We start from the raw sequence: 16,527 nt of genomic DNA on the forward strand, positions 1-16,527 counted from the left end.
ATGCGTATCGTATTTCTCATTTCATCGCACATGTTCGGCGCGTTCAGCTTTATAGTATAAAGTTGGCGATGAATAATCTAATAGGATACATAAATTAAACATTCGGCTCTGTTTAACGGGCGACGAGTTAAAATTTATTAATAACTGTAAGCGGTCGGAGTCTACAAAATGATTGGAAGAGAGAATATGACTAAGCTTCGGCACCTTCGCTTACCGTCTAGAAATCAATATGCGAGACTGTTTAGAATGACAGAAAAGAAATCACCTTGTGTGCACAATTATTTTTCTTACTTCAATTAAGACAGTGTGCAAGTCAAGTAACGTCAATCAACGTAAAAGCACCAAAGTTCACATATAGGGTTTACGGTTTTTCCATTCGTATTCTTCTTGTTACTCACAAAATCGATTATTTTAAGCTCTTTTCAGTATAACACAAAGGCGTGTTTCATTTTAAGTGTACAACTTTTATAGCAGAAGCACCTGCTCCTTTATTTTGCTTTTATACATATATCTATTGAAACCCAATTATTGATCCATCGCCCTTGACTGGAAAATGAACGCCTCCGCTATATCGTTTTCTTCGGAAAATAGCATGTCTATGAAACGACAACATGGAATTTTGTGTGACAACACTTCTGCTACAGAAGTTTGCAAATCAACAGTTCTTGATCTCGAAAACCAGTCAGGCGATATTAAAGAAAGTATAAGCCAAGAAAATGAAATTCCTAAAAATAACATGCCAGTCGTCATGACCGGAATATTGCTGACTACGTTTCTGTCAGCTTTAGACAGTACCATTGTTACCACTGCTGTCCCAACCATTGTGCACGACTTGTCAGGCAAGGTCGATTATTCTTGGATTGGCTCAGCATATACGCTCGCATTGACTGCTGTCCTTCCCCTTCTTGGTGTTGCCTCAGACATGCTTGGTCGAAAAGTCGTGTTGTACAGTAGCATCTTGTGCTTTCTTTTAGGCAGTGCACTTTGCGGTGCCAGTAATTCTATGATCATGCTCGTCATATGTCGAGCTGTTCAAGGCGTCGGAGCAGGCGGAATAACGTCGCTGTGTTTTATTGTTATTTCTGATATTACCTCGCTTGCAAATCGGTCATTTTACACGTCATTCATCGCTTCAGTATGGGGGATCGCTTCAGTCATCGGCCCGCTTTTAGGAGGCATTATATGTCAAGGCACAACTTGGCGTTGGATATTTTTCATTAATTTACCTACCGGAGGAATCTCTATAGCAATTCTTGTATTCTTTCTTAATGTCCCTGTTCATGATCGAACAACGTTCCGACACTTTCTGGTGACATTTGATTTTATTGGGCTTACTACGTGCATTGTTGGAAGTGTGCTCATATTACTTGGGCTCTCCATTGGTGCGACAAATAACGACTGGGTTCGCGTGAATGTGCTTGTCTACATCATAGTTGGAGTTGTTTTGCTTATAGTGTGTGCTTTCTGTGAAGCTAAAACTACTAGAAACCAGATTCTTCCAACATTCATGTTTGATAGTTTGTCAAAATGTGCGTTGTTATTCACAGTCTTCTTGCATAATTACAACTATATGCTTTTCGATTATTACCTACCGGAGTTCTATCAGAATGTTAAAGGCGACACCCCCATATTTCCGGCATTCACATTATTGCTCCAGCGTTTTTAGTATCCTTATTCTCTTTTCTTACAGGTATGTTTATTAAGAAAACAATAACTTTATGATTCCTATGTATATTGGGTGGTTATTTATGACTGCCGGTATGGGGGCACTGACGGATCTAAATTACTCAAGTTCCGTCGGCAAGATTATTGCACTTAGTATAATCTATCCAATCGGCTCTGGATGTCTGTTTCTGCCCCCTCTTCTCGCAGCACAGGCGTCAACGCCCGTGCATGTGATGGCGATTGTTACTTCGGTTGTTATGTTTGTTAGAAGCATAGGTGGCAGCGTTGGCGTAATCGTTGGAAAAGTCGTTTATTCACAAACTTTGGCAGCTCTGCTTGGAAAAAATGCCAATACACTGTCGAATATGTCTTATGAACAAATTAATACTTTCCCCCAAGATGAAAGAAGTCAATTGCTGGATAAAATGGGAAAAGCATACCGAATGAATTGGATTGTTGGTACAATTATATCTGGTATTGGGCTTCTTTGTCTGCTAACTGTAAGAATGAATGGCGCTTCTAAGCAAAAGTAATTATAAACTCGTTCATGCTGCCATAGAAATATACCAATAATAATAATAAACAAAAAAAAAAAAAAAAACTGTCTGAAGAAAACAATTATACAAGTAATTGTATAGAAATAGAAGAAACAGCAAAGCTAAATGTGGAGTGCTAGTTATATGGCAACTTTCCTATCTAATTGAAGGCTTCTTGAACAAGTAACCAACACAACTACTACTTATGAACCATTAAACGATAAAAGAACATTAATTGCATTATCTTTCTCTTAAAAAATTCCTTCTCTCACAAGATTCGCAAAGCAAAACTTTTTACGCATTCGGAAACCTGTGATCTCTGAATAATCAAGATTGGTGCATTGAATTTCTAGCTAAATTATCCTCAAGTTCAACGATAAAAGGCTCATGAGTACTGCATGTTAATTTGGTTTATGTACTTACCGTGTTTCCCAATTGCGTAAGTTGCCAATTACAACTAAAATAAATGATAACTTTTAATTGAGGAAGTTGTTCAAATAAAGGTTTCAAGACTTAAGTTATAACCTTTATTAAATATATTAAATGCAGAAAGACTGTCTACATGTTAAACGATATACAAATTCTATTGATTTATTTCTTCAGATATCTAGTCATGACAGTTACAGAAAGTTTTTCCAAACATAATTCACTACTTGTCGAATATCAATTGGTCAATGCTGTTTTATTTTTTATAGTTCATAGTATACCTGCAAGCCTTTTGACCAGTTACATTAGAAAAGTCTAATCTTTCGTAAAAACTCTTACATCTCAACCTTCACTGTTTACACAAATATGTTATGGTTCAGGTCCAAATTATGGTTTAGTTATCTGGTAATCTAACTCAATCGACTTGGCAGTGCTTGGACCTATTCACTCAACAGTGTAGAATAAGGTATCAGTTAGTGCAACATAAATTAGTTGTTGCGACAACTCAAAGAAAACGGAATTTATGTGGTGGATGCACTCGTAGCATCGTAATTAATTGTTATCATTAAATCTATGAATAATAATATTAAATGATTAATGATAAAATCAAGCGTCAAGTATTGAAAATTAATCTAAAACTTTTTTATTAATAATGCGAAGTAGCTGAAGCAAGATAGAAAACAACAATATTTTTAGGCTTAAAGACAAACGGATACTAATATAACTAGTCAATCTGTTCGTCCGAAGTTCCGAGAGCAGAGAAGCAATTCCATTTGCACGGTCGCTATCCAAAAACTAAAAATACACGAAAAGACTACCTAAAACTAACAGCTTCACAACAGGACTGTCACAGTTCGAGGTCCCCATTGTCTTTGATTCGAGAGATTAGTTCTTACTTGGCTTCAAACGGTGATTGAAACCACTCACTCAGTTTGTTAACAAGGTTCGCTTAACTGAACCTTAAATAGTAAAATGCGACAATGAGAAAAGTAATGCGTTAACTGTTGAAATGAGCCTGTAGTGTTCCGCGGATTTTTGGCAATTGAACTAACAAGTATTTATGTTAATTGTCTAATTAACAATCTCCTACTAATCGTAATTTTTTGTTAAGTAATTACAAGATTCCAATAAAGCCGAAGTTCCAGGCTTTGCGGAACGTGTCGATAGTAGAATAGTTTAGAGAGAAACAATGCGGTCATTGTTTCTCTTCCGTTTATCCGTTTGTTTAGGCGGAAGCTTGCCGTTGGTTTGGCTGCTTAGTCGCCAAAATTCCAAAAGTACATGACATAAAGCCAACAATTTCATGACACTGGAACGTTACGCTTTGTTATTTTATATGCGGTTCATCAGAAATTACTATTACTTACTATTACCACATACACACACACTTTCCTACTTTTATCGTGCGTACCTGCTTGCAGCACTCGCTTTGCTGTCCACTGTTTAACATCGGTGACAGCAGCAAAAAGACGTGGAGACCCCCTTCCCTGCTGGGACGGCTCGAGTGAATCCTATCGCTGTCGCACTGCCTCTGACCCGGGGTTGACGTGCGTTGTTGCCAACCTCTGCCGGTGGCCCCGTGTTTAATCCCCTCCGCTACTGGCAGCTGCCCGCCAGAGTCGGTAGGGGAATCAGAGGATCAACAGCGAGACTCGAACCCGTGCACACCACCCCACCAGGTGACGAAGGGACTGTCTCTCCATCTGAGCCATTACAGCTTGAAAGTTGCCTTTCTTAGCCTACTACATAGCATTGCTCTTCTTCTTGTTCCACTTGTTAATTCTTGTTCATATTCAGTTGTACTAAATGATTACTTACTACTCACTAACATACTTAGTGGTAAATAGTTAACGTATACGAGGCAACATAACAAACTTTGAACAGCACACACATCATAGATAGTAGACTTGGTGCTGGCTTGTTTTATTTTGCTTTGTTTTATTTCATCCCAATCACCAGCAGAAGAGGCCAAAACCATGCACCCACATATGTCGATGCAGCACAGCCGTTTTATGCAAACAAAACAAAAAGCTATGCTCCCGGCGAGGATCGAACTCGCGATTTTCACGTAGCATACCTGGTAAGAGGTGTACCATATAAGCATGAGGCCTTTACCAACTTGGCCACGGGAACCTTCTTGCCTGTCGTGGAGCAGGTAAATTTATGTGATTGACTCCGAGTACTTTTGACCTTTGAAATGAAACAATCATTCAACTGATTAGTCTCTTAAATTGAATGACTAAGCATTCATTAGCATTCATTGAATAGGTAATATAAATATGCAAGAATTCAATGGCTACAATCCGTTGAACGCTACTTGTTTCTTTTAGCAATAACTTTCAGAACATATTGCGCATAACATAACATTTAGGTTTTATTAACCGAAGCTTATTGAATGGTTAAAGGAAACCAACAAACAGTAATCCTCAATCGAACTAAATATATCCGGCCTCGAACCGGGACAGATATGGCGATGTTACTATGTCCGAGCGGTTAAGGAGTTAGACTTGAACATGTTCAGGTATCTAATGGGCTATGCCCTCGCAGGTTCAAGTCCTGCTGGTGACGAGATACACGGGATTATCTGTCCCATTGCTTTTTGTTTTTGAGAGATGCAGTCTATATTGACTACTTTTAGTAAAAATGCTTATTCTTTCGGCTTGCATTTTCAAGTTTCATCAACATCAGAAGTATTGAAAGGTGTAAAACGGTATATAACTATTTAGAATTGCAAGTAATGTACAGATAATTACGTAAAGTTGTTGGTTCCATGGTTTTTAATTTTTTTTTAACAGTTTAGTATCCAAATTTTCGCATTTTTGAGTAAGGTTTCGGCTCTACGAACAAGCGAGAATCTGTATGTACCAGCTAATATGAATTAAAGTTATCAAAATTCAACAAAATTAATACTAAAAGTGATTTTGGATGAGTGGTAAATCGCCATTGCTCATTGGAAATTTATACAATGATTTGGGTTGTCTTTTAATTTCCTTTTCGTAAATATCAATTAAGGTTTCCTGCTAAGCGAGCAATATACAAAAAGGTCTGTATGAATGAATGTTCTACTTCTTGGATCAAGACACATACGAAAAGAGACAATATGATAGATTCGCCTAATTTTAACACATATTTTTTTAAAGAAAAATATGTTTAATTTGAAAAACGATCTGATAAAGAATGATGTGCTCAAAATAAAAGACGGTAGACTATGCAGCTTAACCCCATTAGTATAACAGAAATTACTATTCCTTGTAGTGCTTTGGGGCTTAGTATAATTTGTTCGTTAGTCCATATTCTTTTTCTTCTGTACTAACCAGTCATTCTGATGTTATTTTCTAGACGTAGACAACTTGGTACACTTGTTACTTTTAACAACTAAATGAGGAAATACAAGTTAGTATCGCTTATTTTAATAGGCCCGCAGGTGTCATTGTCACAGTTTACTCAAACGAGATACCTCGTTGTAGATTTAGGTTTCCAACAAGTCCAATAGTGTTTTATATTACACATTGTTTTTACGAACTTTGAGCCCTATTTTGAAATTGACTCTTGTATTTTGTCCGTGAGGTACTGCAAATGAAAGCGTATTGTTATTGGAATGAGAGTAAACTAATTATTGTTTATTTCGTCTCAAGCATGATGTTAAAGCCATAGCAGTAAACACAGTGATTAAAATTATCAGTTAAATATCTGTGTCCGTGCTTAGGAAAGTTTTCATGCTGAAGTTGAAGACGTATGGCCTCAATTTATTCCGACAAATGCTGAAGTAGTTTCAGCAACAAAAAACGAACAACAAGAACAATAATGCGGCGAGCGAGGTTCGAACTCGCGCGTTTATCAACAGCAGAGTTCCATTAGCCTTACGGCCGACTTAAATCTGCCCCCTTAGACCACTCGGGCATCGCTGCTTAGGACATTTTGTTGCGATTCGAGGCCGAATATGTTTAGCTCAATTAAGGATTCCCGTTCGTAGGCTTCAAATAATGAATAACTTCTTCCTTTCAACCTTTCCAATAAGCTTTGATTAATAATATAATATTATGTCACGTGCCATAAGTTCTGAAAGTTATTGCTAAAAGAAACAAGTAGCGTTCAACGGATTGTAGCCATTGAATTCTTGCATATTTATATTACCTATTCAATGAATGCTAATGAATGCTTAGTCATTCAATTTAAGAGACTAATCAGTTGAATGATTGTTTCATTTCAAAGGTCAAAAGTACTCGGAGTCAATCACATAAATTTACCTGCTCCACGACAGGCATGTCACAGTTCGATTGCCTGGTTACTTTGGTTCAAGAGATTAATTCTTATTTGGCTTCAAACGGTGATTGAAACCACTTACTCAGTTAGTTAACTTGGTTCGCTTAACCGAACCTTAATTGGATAATTGCGAAAATGGGAATTGAAGTTAAGTGCTGAATAAGCTTGTAAGTGTTCAACGGCTTTCTAGCAATTGAACTTACAAGTATTTATATTAATTATGTATTTGATAATATCTTAGTAAATGAGATTGCTTATTAAGGAATCACAAGATTCCAATAAGGCAGAAGTTCCAGACTTTGCGGAACTTATTGATTATAGAATTGTTTAGAGAGAAACAATGTGATCACTGTTTCTCTTCCGTTCATCCGTTTGTTTGGGCGGAAGCTTGCCGTTCGTTTGGCTGCTTCATCGCCAGGTTTCCAAAAGTCATGGAGTCCATGGCATAAGGCCAATGGTTCCATGACAAGGCAAGAAGGTTCCCGTGGCCAAGTTGGTAAAGGCCTCATGCTTATATGGTACACCTCTTACCAGGTATGCTACGTGAAAATCGCGAGTTCGATCCTCGCCGGGAGCAGAGCTTTTTGCCTTTTTCTCATTACAAATTGAAACTAAAATATAATTCCCAAGTAGTACGGCTTTTACATATCAATTCAAACTTACTCAACCCAACTATTTTTAGTGCCGAATTTGTGTCAATACTGCTTTCGCGTAAAAAAACTTAGATAACCTTAATACTCATTATCTCATTCGCCCAAAAAAACAGTCACGCGGGCTATTTGAAGGCCAGAAACAATTCCTGTCCTTCACCACAGCATCATGCGTGACAAGTGGAGAAAGAAACGTGTGCGCCGTCTCAAGCGTAAAAGAAGAAAAATGAGAGCCAGATCGTAAGTGCAACTCGCTCATCATATTTGAAGTAATTCAATTACTAACATGTTACAGCAAATAAGCGGATCGTTAGCGTCCTGAGTGTTTGAGCGGTGCTCGGCAGCTCTTACCGGAATCTGCTCAATGGCTCTTCATGTTCGTTTCAATAAAATTCTTCACCATAATGTTTGTGTTTTTGTTTGAGTGTTAAGTGTAGGGTTTGTACAGTGTTTGTTTTAATTATCTTCCCAATTATGAATGAACTTAAAGCTTTCAATGTGAATAAACCAATAATTAAATCAACAACCTGTAAGCCAATTACCAAAAACTAAATCTTTACATCGCGGAGCTGTCTCCGAACATTATCAAGTTCGGCCAAAGCCGCCTTCTTCTTGTTCTTCGTCATGCGAGAAGGCGCTTTTCTACGACCCATTTTTGATCCAAAGGACGTCAAGAAATCATCCATAACGTTGTTAAATTGTGCATCGTGAATGAGTTCATTGACGTCCTTTTGCTCTGGGTCAACAAGCTGCGACTCATCTCGAAGAGGAACGTATTCTTCCTCAATTCGGTCAAAACGGTCGTCCAACAGCGTAAGACCCTCATTTCGGAAAAGTGCAGAACTAGTCATGGAAACTGCCGACAAGGCAGTCTTGGCTTTGCGAGCTTTGGGGGGTTTTGTAGCAGGTGCAGCAGTCGTGGCAGATACCAGCTCAGGAACTTCATCAAATTCCTCTTCGCTATCAAAGTCATCGTCACTGTTGGCAGCTTTGTTCTTGCGTTGCTCGTGCTTAAACCGTTCAAACTCAATTTCCCATTCTTGTTTACCGGTTTGACGAACTGCTTCCTCGTTAAATTCTTCCAATTCAGGTTTGAGTTCTTCTCCATGAGCATAAAATTCGTTTTCGTCCACAGGACCTTCTTTGATAAGCTCAGCAAACTCTGCTTCTAGGTTGGTACCAATGCTGGAAGCCAGCTCAGCATCTCCTTCTTCACGTTCGGCTTCCTCTAGCGCTTCGAGTACTTCACGCAAGCGTGGATCCATATCAGGCTGGAAACCAGCAATTGCGTCGGGGACATTTTGTTGATTTTGATATGTCATAGGCAATTCAGTTGCCGAGGGATTCACCTCTTCGGGCAAAACAATATCCTCCTTCAGCTGGATAGACGAGTTTTTCTCCTTTGGTTTTTGCTTGCGTGCACTTGGTGCCTCAACCCAAGTAGCGTCCTCATTACCAATGTTACGCAAATGCTGCATATAGTCATATTCAGTGTCATCAAAATATACACCGTACATGGCAGCCTCGCCCTCGTTCGAACGAACATTGCTGCTGTATTCGTCGTCAAGCTCAGCACGTCGAATACTACGAGCCGATTTTTTCAAGACATCTGTAGTCACCAAAACATGTTCTGTGGTACCTTCTTGGTAGAACAATGGATCTCTTTGAGAACGGTGAACTAAGTGAAAAGTGGTGGCCTTGTTCTTATCAACGAATTTCTTTTTTCCCTTTCCCTAAATCATTTTGTTAGTCAAGATTGTCAGAAGAAAATGCAAAAGGCTTCTTATTCTGATTTGAACAACACAATTAAAAATCATGTGTTATTAAAGTTCATAACCAACAACCATCCTCCTCTCTTCTTGATGTCAAGTGCCAATGCCTCTAGTAAATAAATAACATACCATTGCTATTTTCCCTCTAAGAATACAATTTATGTCAGAAACTAAGGCTTATTTAAAGCAAAAATTCGCCCAATTCGTCTCCGCTGGTGTTTGGTTGAGGTTGCGTTTCCACTGTCCGTTTCGGTGGCCGTGACTGCCCCAAGCTCATCCTAGGCAGAGGCGACAGAGGTGCTTCACGTAAGCTTCCAACTACACGCTACCGTCACGGATTGCTTTTGTAATTTCAGTTTTTTTCAATAGAAACCAATAAGGTCTTTAACGTCTTGTACTGAAGGGTGTTTTACATTGTGATTCGACGCAATTGTGGCGTTTGCTGATTACGGAAACTTTGTTTTTCTGTAGGTTCTTTTTTCCTATTTTTCTGTATTTTTTTAAACCTCTTCTTTGTTGTAAAACATGGTATGTGTGAATAAAGGGAGGACGATTGTATTGTGACAATTGCTGGTTTCGTTGATATTGCTTTTATCAAATTACTCCTCGTCCTCTGAAGAGCCGAGATATAATTTTCTAACATGCATCTAGGGTTTACCAAAGTCCAAAAACCATCTTGGTTTAGGCCGTGCCATTCAAAATGACTTTATGAAAGGCCGTAGAAACAAAAAAGGTGGTCTTCGACACATCACCGATCCTAATGATGAACCTAGCTGGGTCAAGCTTCGTTCTGTTACACAGCAGACTGATTTAGATGAGTTTTTAAGTACGGCTGAGCTTAGTAATGTTGACTTTACGGCTGAGAAGTTGAATGTCAAGGTCATCCAAAACAGCGAACAAAATCCCTTCCTTTTAAATAGCGAACAGGAAGCGAAGTCTAAACAACAACAAGAACTTAACAAGGACCGTCTCACCATTCCCTGTCGTCCTCCTTGGGACGAAAACACCACTCCTGTGGAGCTCGAACGCAATGAGCGACAAGCGTTTTTGGAATGGCGTCGAAGCCTGGCTCAATTGCAAGAGATTCCTGGTTTCGTTGTTACACCGTTTGAGCGGAATTTAGAAGTTTGGCGTCAGCTTTGGCGTGTTATCGAACGTTCAGATGTTATTGTCCAAATTGTCGATGCAAGAAACCCTCTGTTCTATCGGTCGGCTTTCCTAGAGCAATATGTAAAAGAAGTTGATCCCTGTAAGAAGAATTTCCTTCTTGTAAATAAAGCTGATATGTTGACTGATTCTCAGCGTCAAGAGTGGGCCAGCTACTTCAAATCTCACAACATCACTTTCCTTTTCTTCTCTGCTCGTCTTGCCTCTGAGCAACAGGAGTTGGCCGGTGTCACTGGCAGCGACGCTCCTCTGAGCGACGCTGTCGACACAAACGATGATTACAGTCGTGTTAACCCAATCAAAATCGCTAATATCAACATGCTCTCCAATATCTTCAACTCTTACGCTGAACAATCAGCGAATGGAAAGAAGTCAGTCACCATTGGTTTGGTTGGTTACCCCAACGTTGGTAAGTCATCCACTATCAATGCCCTTGCTGGTGCGAAGAAAGTGTCCGTCTCATCGACCCCTGGTAAGACGAAACATTTCCAAACAATCAAACTCTCTCCTACTGTCATGCTTTGTGATTGTCCAGGTCTGGTGTTCCCTTCATTCGCAGATACACAAGCTGACTTGGTGCTGAACGGTGTACTTCCAATTGATCAGCTGCGCGAGCATACTGGTCCAGCTGCGCTCGTTGCCAGCCGGTTTCCTAAGGACGTACTTGAGAAAACATACGCGATCACTATTCATACGCGGCCAGTGGAAGAAGGCGGTTCTGGAATTCCGACAGCCGATGAATTTTTGTATCCGTATGCTGTTGTTCGCGGTTTCATGCGCGCTCATCACGGTAATCCTGATGACTCGAGAGCTGCTCGTTACGTTTTGAAAGACTATGTTAATGGCAAGATCATCTACTGCCACCCTCCTCCCACATATACAGGCACTGGTCTCGAGTTTAATGCCGAACATCATCGTAATGTTACCGCTATCGAGTTCGACGAGGTCACCAATGAATTGAAGAATGCCACCATCTCCGATTCTTCGTCGGCAAAACCGAAGAAGGTTCAGAATCCCCGGAGTAAAACAGAAACCCTTGACACAAACTACTTCCGTCGCAACGCTCTTATTCGTTCGCATGTGAACGGTGCTGGCGCATTGAATGGGAGTGACTATCGTGGCCGCACCATTCATCATGCATTCCAGCAGCGCCTAAATGATGACGGAACGCCTATGGACCCTGCCATTTCGGAAGCTCAAGCTGCTTTACTTCAAAAACCCTTGTCTCGCCGTAAGGCTCGTCAGCTTGCCGCAATGGATCTTGGAGTTTCGCCTGAATTGCTTGCCGGCTCCTCGAAGAAGCACAACAAGAAGAACAAGCGTGGCAAACAAAGAAGTGGTCAGGGTTATGACATTTAAAATCGGTTTTGGCAATTATTTGTTTTTGAAAAGTGTTTTCTATATGGTTTTCATTTTGGGCTTGATGATGACGCGGATGTTTTTATAGTCACTGTTGGCTTCAATGGTTTGTTTTATTAGTTCAATGCTTTAATATTATCCTTAAGGAAAAGAGCTAGATGAGCGAGAATGTGAAGCGGCTGAGGGGGTGTATTATGAACGGTGGCCACGGTAGATTAACTATTATCTTCCTGATTTATTTGTCGGCCTGTGTAAGTTACTTTCCCCAATTTTGTTTACTACGCGACGTGTTTTCCATTTATTAAGGTTATTCATTACATATCGTGTCTTAGTCCACCTGCAAGGACCAGCCAACAAAACCTGCCCTTTGCTAACTAGGTAGTCGATGCGGCTCGATTGTTTGTGTAATACTGCTCTGTATTAAAGCTGAAATCGTTGTTGAGTGTCTAAACATGGACGTAGGTAGCTTACACGACGATTGGGTCCTGGTTTCATTAGGCCACATTGTGAAACGCGCAAAACTTGTGACCCTGGCAAAACGATATGGTGTCTCAGCGAACGGAAAAACATCTGTAATTGTAGAACGATTACGAGAAAAATTACAAGCATTGCTTCAAGAACATGAGCTTATTAGCTCTGAAACGCCGCCCAAGGAAAATTCGCCCGTGTCGTACTCACCGGCACACAAATCACAGACAGAAGTCGAAAACAATATGGTTCAAGAAGCTGTATGCTCGCCCCCTCCAGAGCTTAAAGCCGTACAAACGCCAATTAAGGCCTTGCCATCTCCTGTTAAGAAAATGACACCATCACCTTCTCCACGCGAGCAAAAAGTCTATGAAGCAGCCAAACGGCTGTTTCACGATGTTCGTGAAGAGGAACCCTCTGAACTTGCAAGTCCATTGTCCAAACGACGATGTGTCTCTATGTCTCCGAGACGTCCGAGCAACATCGGATCTCCTCTCAGCAGAATGAGTGATGACAGGATACGGGCTTCAGGAAACATTCGAGCTAGCTTATCGTTCGGTTCTCCCACCGCTCGTTCTCCTCGAGGCTTGTCTAAGCTCCCAATCGTTCGGTCTCCCAGCCCTCGAAAAATGTCAAAGGTGATGCATGCAATTGCCAATGTCACAGATACACAAGCAGCAACTTCCAACACATCTCCAACAAAATTAAACAAATCAATTGCCGCAATTGCCTCCTCCGAACTTTCTTCTGCTCCAACTTCCCTCCCGACAACTCCCCGTCGTGACCATTCCCTTCGTCCGCAATCCACGGCTTCAGAAACCCATCGTCAAAACCGTCTTGCCATTCTCGCAACACCAAAGCACAAGCGCAAACGTTTCCAATTCTCGTCCCCAGAAAAACCGCCGTGGCGCTAATTCATCCGTCTTCGTGCATGCGACGCGTCACAATAAACTTGTTTGTTTATTTGTTTACACGTACACTTTAAATTCGCGTTGCCTTGGCAACCATATTTATAAACGCCAGCAGCACCTCTACAAAAGGCCAACTACAAAACGATACGCGTTAACAGTGTAAACAAAACAAAATGAGTGAATCGAAAGAGGAAACGAAACCTGCTGAACAAATCGAAGTGCCGATTCAACCTCTGCATCAAGGAAACTTAAACAACTTGCACAAGCAGGTGTTTCAAGCGAGAAACGTTCCAAAAGCTGGTCCTTCGTTTGCCAGTCCCACAGACAATTTGATGAGCCCTTGTACGGCAAAACTGCAAGCTCATAAGAAAAAATACTACACAAAGTAAGTGAAGACGCGACGAACGTGGAATATGTGTGCTGACGACATTGCAGGGGAAAACCGGTGTCCTCGCTGCAAGCATCGCTGTTAAACGCAAAGGAGAACCCGAAAGAAGCATAATAAGTTCATTACTTAGTTACGAGGTACTGCTAGCAGACCCGGCGGTAACGGAATGAACGCTTTTCTGTCTTAGAACGTTATTTCTGATGGAACCGTTCTTACAGCTTCTTTATACCCTCCACATCGTCTGTTCTTCCTTTCATGTTTTGCGTTCCTTGGCTGTACGTAAGTGTGTGGACGAATTACACAGTAGCGTGTATTTCATTTAGTCCATCCATTCTATCTCCTTTGGAACTTCCTCTTCCCTGTTTTTGTTTCTGGTTTCCTCTCATATCGTGTGTTAAGGTTGCTTATACTTCTTTTTTTTTTGTTGTTCGAGTCCGCATTGCCATAAACGTCCTTAATGAAATTCCTGCTTTGCTTTAAATAGTGGGGAATGGATCGAGGTGATAGTAGATATATGCATGCGTACGCAGATGAGTAAGTAGGACTAAGGTTGAGATTGCCCGGGTAGCATTGGTCCAGCGAACCCTTAAAACAAACATAACGTTTCATACAACTCAAGATTAAAAGATTAGACTCGTGAGAACATGTGAATTGCGTCAATCTTTTAAACTGGTTGGTTCCTTTGGTTGTTGAGAAGAAGATGCGACCGGTGGCTCACAGTCAATAAGCGAAGGTTCTTGAACAATATTTTCAGCGGGGACGGGGATTTGCATTTGTTCAAAGATTTTAGATTGCGCCATCATACTATTCGATTCTTGCTCTTCGAGTTCACGTTCAAAAAGCCGACTGTCATTGTCGATAAAAGTTCTGAGTGTTTCTGGCACAGTGGGATCAGCAGAACACAGGGCCTCTAACGACACATACACAAGAATGCGTGAGTGGAACGAAGGATGCGTCTCAAAAGTCAGACTCACGCTGTCAAAATTGACACGCTGGACATCGCAAATGTTATCGTTTTCTAAGAGTGAACCATTTGATACAAATGACACCTGATACCAATCGCTAGGAGGAGCTGTGTGGACACCGGTTGAAGGCTGCTGGTCTTCGCCAGGATTGGTTTCGGTATTCATCTGCATCAGATTGTTTTGCGGCACTCGCAAAAACAAGAGTGAAGGCTCTAATAGTACCGCTTGAAGATGACGTTCACAATCACCAGCAACGTCGTTATACAGAACAGAAAGCTTTTGTTGAGTTGCTTCAGTCTTTGCCAGCGTTGACCGTAAACGGATGTTGACCGATTGTTTCAACAACTCTACATGATCAGCAAGCGAAGGATTCCTTTTTTTCAAAAGCAAGAGTGCATCGTCGAGCAGGGTTGGCATGTCTTTCTCACTAATATTGCGACCCAACATTTTGTTATATGATGTTTCCCACCGGGAAAGGGCGTCTCTGTAAACACGTTCATGCTTCATTTTTTGCAGGACTTGGTCTCGATTACTTTTGATGAACTTTCCTAATTGGAGTAAAGGGTTCAAGCGCACGGGAGCACTGTTTTCGGTATTGTTACCTGTAAAAAGGATGCTACATACATCTGCAACATTTTCCATCCACAGCCAGTCATCGACAGACTTGTCAATTTGAAAAAGACGAGCTTGTAAACAGTCTTCGACAGATAATGGCGGGGCCAAGTATGAAGGTGCATCAAGCTGCAACACAGCATGGTTTCCCCAATGTTGATGATTTGTTGAGACGTAAGAAGTAAGGAATGTACGTGAAAAAAGGGGGGACGGTGAAGATGAAAAGTAGCTAAAGAACCGAGACAGACATTCGTACTCTGATAAACCCAACAAATTGTCTCCGAAAGCTGATGCCACCTTGTAGTAAGCACTTGTTACGTTTGTGTTGTCCAAGTATAGACGATTAGACAAACTAAGAAAGGCCATTGTCCGGCACAACTGAAGCTGCAATGCGGCTTGCGGATTCAACTTCGCGGGAAGACAGTCTTTCTCACCGCACCACCAGCCGTTAGGAGGTAGATTATCCTTTGATTGCTGATGCAACGTGTTGGCAGCCTCACTGTAGAATGCTTGAACGGCTTGTGGTATTTTGTGAAGGACGAGCAGAAATGGTGCCAAGATGGGAAAAATTACACTTGGTTTTATGATACAACCACAATCATTAGGCAGACGTTTACGGAGACTCGGCTCTGGATTAAAGAATGAATCCTGATAGCTGGGCAGACTGGAGCAGGATTGTGACATTTCTGAAGGAGACTCCATTCTATCTTGCTTCAAACGACCACTAAAGAAGTAGTCTGCAGCATTCGCAACATCGTTTTGACACCGACGAAGGGACTCACGGGCATCTTCATCCGACATACCCATAGACTTAAGCGTTTCCAAATGAACTGAACTATCCATTTCATCTGATGACATTATGTAAAAACAAAAGATTATTTCTTTACAAAGAGAGAAGCAACAAAAAAAAAAGAGAGATGTAACCTCAGGAAGTGAAAAGAGAAATTGAGGTACTGTATTTGTCGAACACAGTCAAAAGGCTAATTTAAAGCCAAAACGTATAGTTGAACGAGCGTTAAAAGAGAGAACAGGTATCCTGAAAAAAAAAGGTTTTATTAGCAAGCAGTTTCCTATTTATACAACATAGTTAGATGAAATTTCGTATATGCACATACAATTTGTTATCAAAAAAAGTCGTTTAAAAATAAATGTGTGTTACTACTAGTCCAAAATGACAAGAAACCACAAAAACAGATCAATTGCACGAAATCCCAAATGGAATACTGCAACAAAGTTGTGGAACGAAGTAGTTGGGGAAAGCTGGAACACAGCGAGCGAACCTTAATTTCAGAAATAAGGTTATCTATGACGTAGGTTATGTCTTTATGGTGGTTAGGTTTTATAA

General features: G+C 40.7%; 6 protein-coding genes and 4 non-coding genes across 10 annotated transcripts; 6 read left to right on the plus strand and 4 right to left on the minus strand.

The window, feature by feature from the left end:
• Positions 1 to 438: 438 nt before the first annotated feature.
• Positions 439 to 2,198, plus strand: SJAG_01336 (multidrug resistance protein fnx1; the record flags this gene model as incomplete). The annotated part of the gene is made up of 2 exons (XM_002172549.2): positions 439 to 1,665; positions 1,793 to 2,198. The coding sequence occupies exons 1-2, from the start codon at positions 554 to 556 to the stop codon at positions 2,196 to 2,198; spliced, it is 1,518 nt and encodes a 505-aa protein (XP_002172585.2). The 5' UTR covers positions 439 to 553.
• A 2,463-nt stretch (positions 2,199 to 4,661) lies between these two features.
• Positions 4,662 to 4,760, minus strand: SJAG_16289. Its single transcript has one exon. It is a non-coding gene; the product is annotated as a tRNA-Ile (tRNA).
• A 342-nt stretch (positions 4,761 to 5,102) lies between these two features.
• Positions 5,103 to 5,195, plus strand: SJAG_16290. Its single transcript has one exon. It is a non-coding gene; the product is annotated as a tRNA-Ser (tRNA).
• A 1,237-nt stretch (positions 5,196 to 6,432) lies between these two features.
• Positions 6,433 to 6,535, minus strand: SJAG_16291. Its single transcript has one exon. It is a non-coding gene; the product is annotated as a tRNA-Leu (tRNA).
• An 833-nt stretch (positions 6,536 to 7,368) lies between these two features.
• Positions 7,369 to 7,467, plus strand: SJAG_16292. The gene has a single exon. It is a non-coding gene; the product is annotated as a tRNA-Ile (tRNA).
• A 478-nt stretch (positions 7,468 to 7,945) lies between these two features.
• SJAG_01338 (ribosome biogenesis protein Ltv1) lies at positions 7,946 to 9,563 on the minus strand. Its single transcript, XM_002172551.2, has 2 exons — positions 9,442 to 9,563; positions 7,946 to 9,273 (listed from the first exon to the last, which is right to left on the minus strand). The coding sequence occupies exons 1-2, from the start codon at positions 9,442 to 9,444 to the stop codon at positions 8,089 to 8,091; spliced, it is 1,188 nt and encodes a 395-aa protein (XP_002172587.2). The 5' UTR covers positions 9,445 to 9,563; the 3' UTR covers positions 7,946 to 8,088.
• Positions 9,564 to 9,651: 88 nt separating this feature from the next.
• On the plus strand, positions 9,652 to 11,991 carry SJAG_01339 (GTP binding protein). Its single transcript, XM_002172552.2, has 2 exons — positions 9,652 to 9,840; positions 9,964 to 11,991. Exons 1-2 carry the CDS (start codon positions 9,838 to 9,840, stop codon positions 11,836 to 11,838), a joined length of 1,878 nt encoding a protein of 625 aa, XP_002172588.2. The 5' UTR covers positions 9,652 to 9,837; the 3' UTR covers positions 11,839 to 11,991.
• A 169-nt stretch (positions 11,992 to 12,160) lies between these two features.
• Positions 12,161 to 13,380, plus strand: SJAG_01340 (hypothetical protein). Its single transcript, XM_002172553.2, has one exon. It carries the CDS (start codon positions 12,291 to 12,293, stop codon positions 13,218 to 13,220), a length of 930 nt encoding a protein of 309 aa, XP_002172589.1. The 5' UTR covers positions 12,161 to 12,290; the 3' UTR covers positions 13,221 to 13,380.
• SJAG_01342 (UBA domain-containing protein Ucp6) lies at positions 13,225 to 16,505 on the minus strand. The gene is made up of 2 exons (XM_002172555.2): positions 16,298 to 16,505; positions 13,225 to 16,252 (listed from the first exon to the last, which is right to left on the minus strand). The coding sequence occupies exon 2, from the start codon at positions 16,038 to 16,040 to the stop codon at positions 14,262 to 14,264; it is 1,779 nt and encodes a 592-aa protein (XP_002172591.1). The 5' UTR covers positions 16,041 to 16,252; positions 16,298 to 16,505; the 3' UTR covers positions 13,225 to 14,261.
• Positions 13,315 to 14,135, plus strand: SJAG_01341 (Spo12 family protein). Its single transcript, XM_002172554.2, has 2 exons — positions 13,315 to 13,602; positions 13,653 to 14,135. Exons 1-2 carry the CDS (start codon positions 13,391 to 13,393, stop codon positions 13,717 to 13,719), a joined length of 279 nt encoding a protein of 92 aa, XP_002172590.1. The 5' UTR covers positions 13,315 to 13,390; the 3' UTR covers positions 13,720 to 14,135.
• Positions 16,506 to 16,527: the final 22 nt, after the last annotated feature.

This window comes from Schizosaccharomyces japonicus (genome assembly GCF_000149845.2).
Source record: "Schizosaccharomyces japonicus yFS275 unplaced genomic scaffold supercont5.3, whole genome shotgun sequence".
NCBI lineage: Eukaryota > Fungi > Ascomycota > Schizosaccharomycetes > Schizosaccharomycetales > Schizosaccharomycetaceae > Schizosaccharomyces > Schizosaccharomyces japonicus.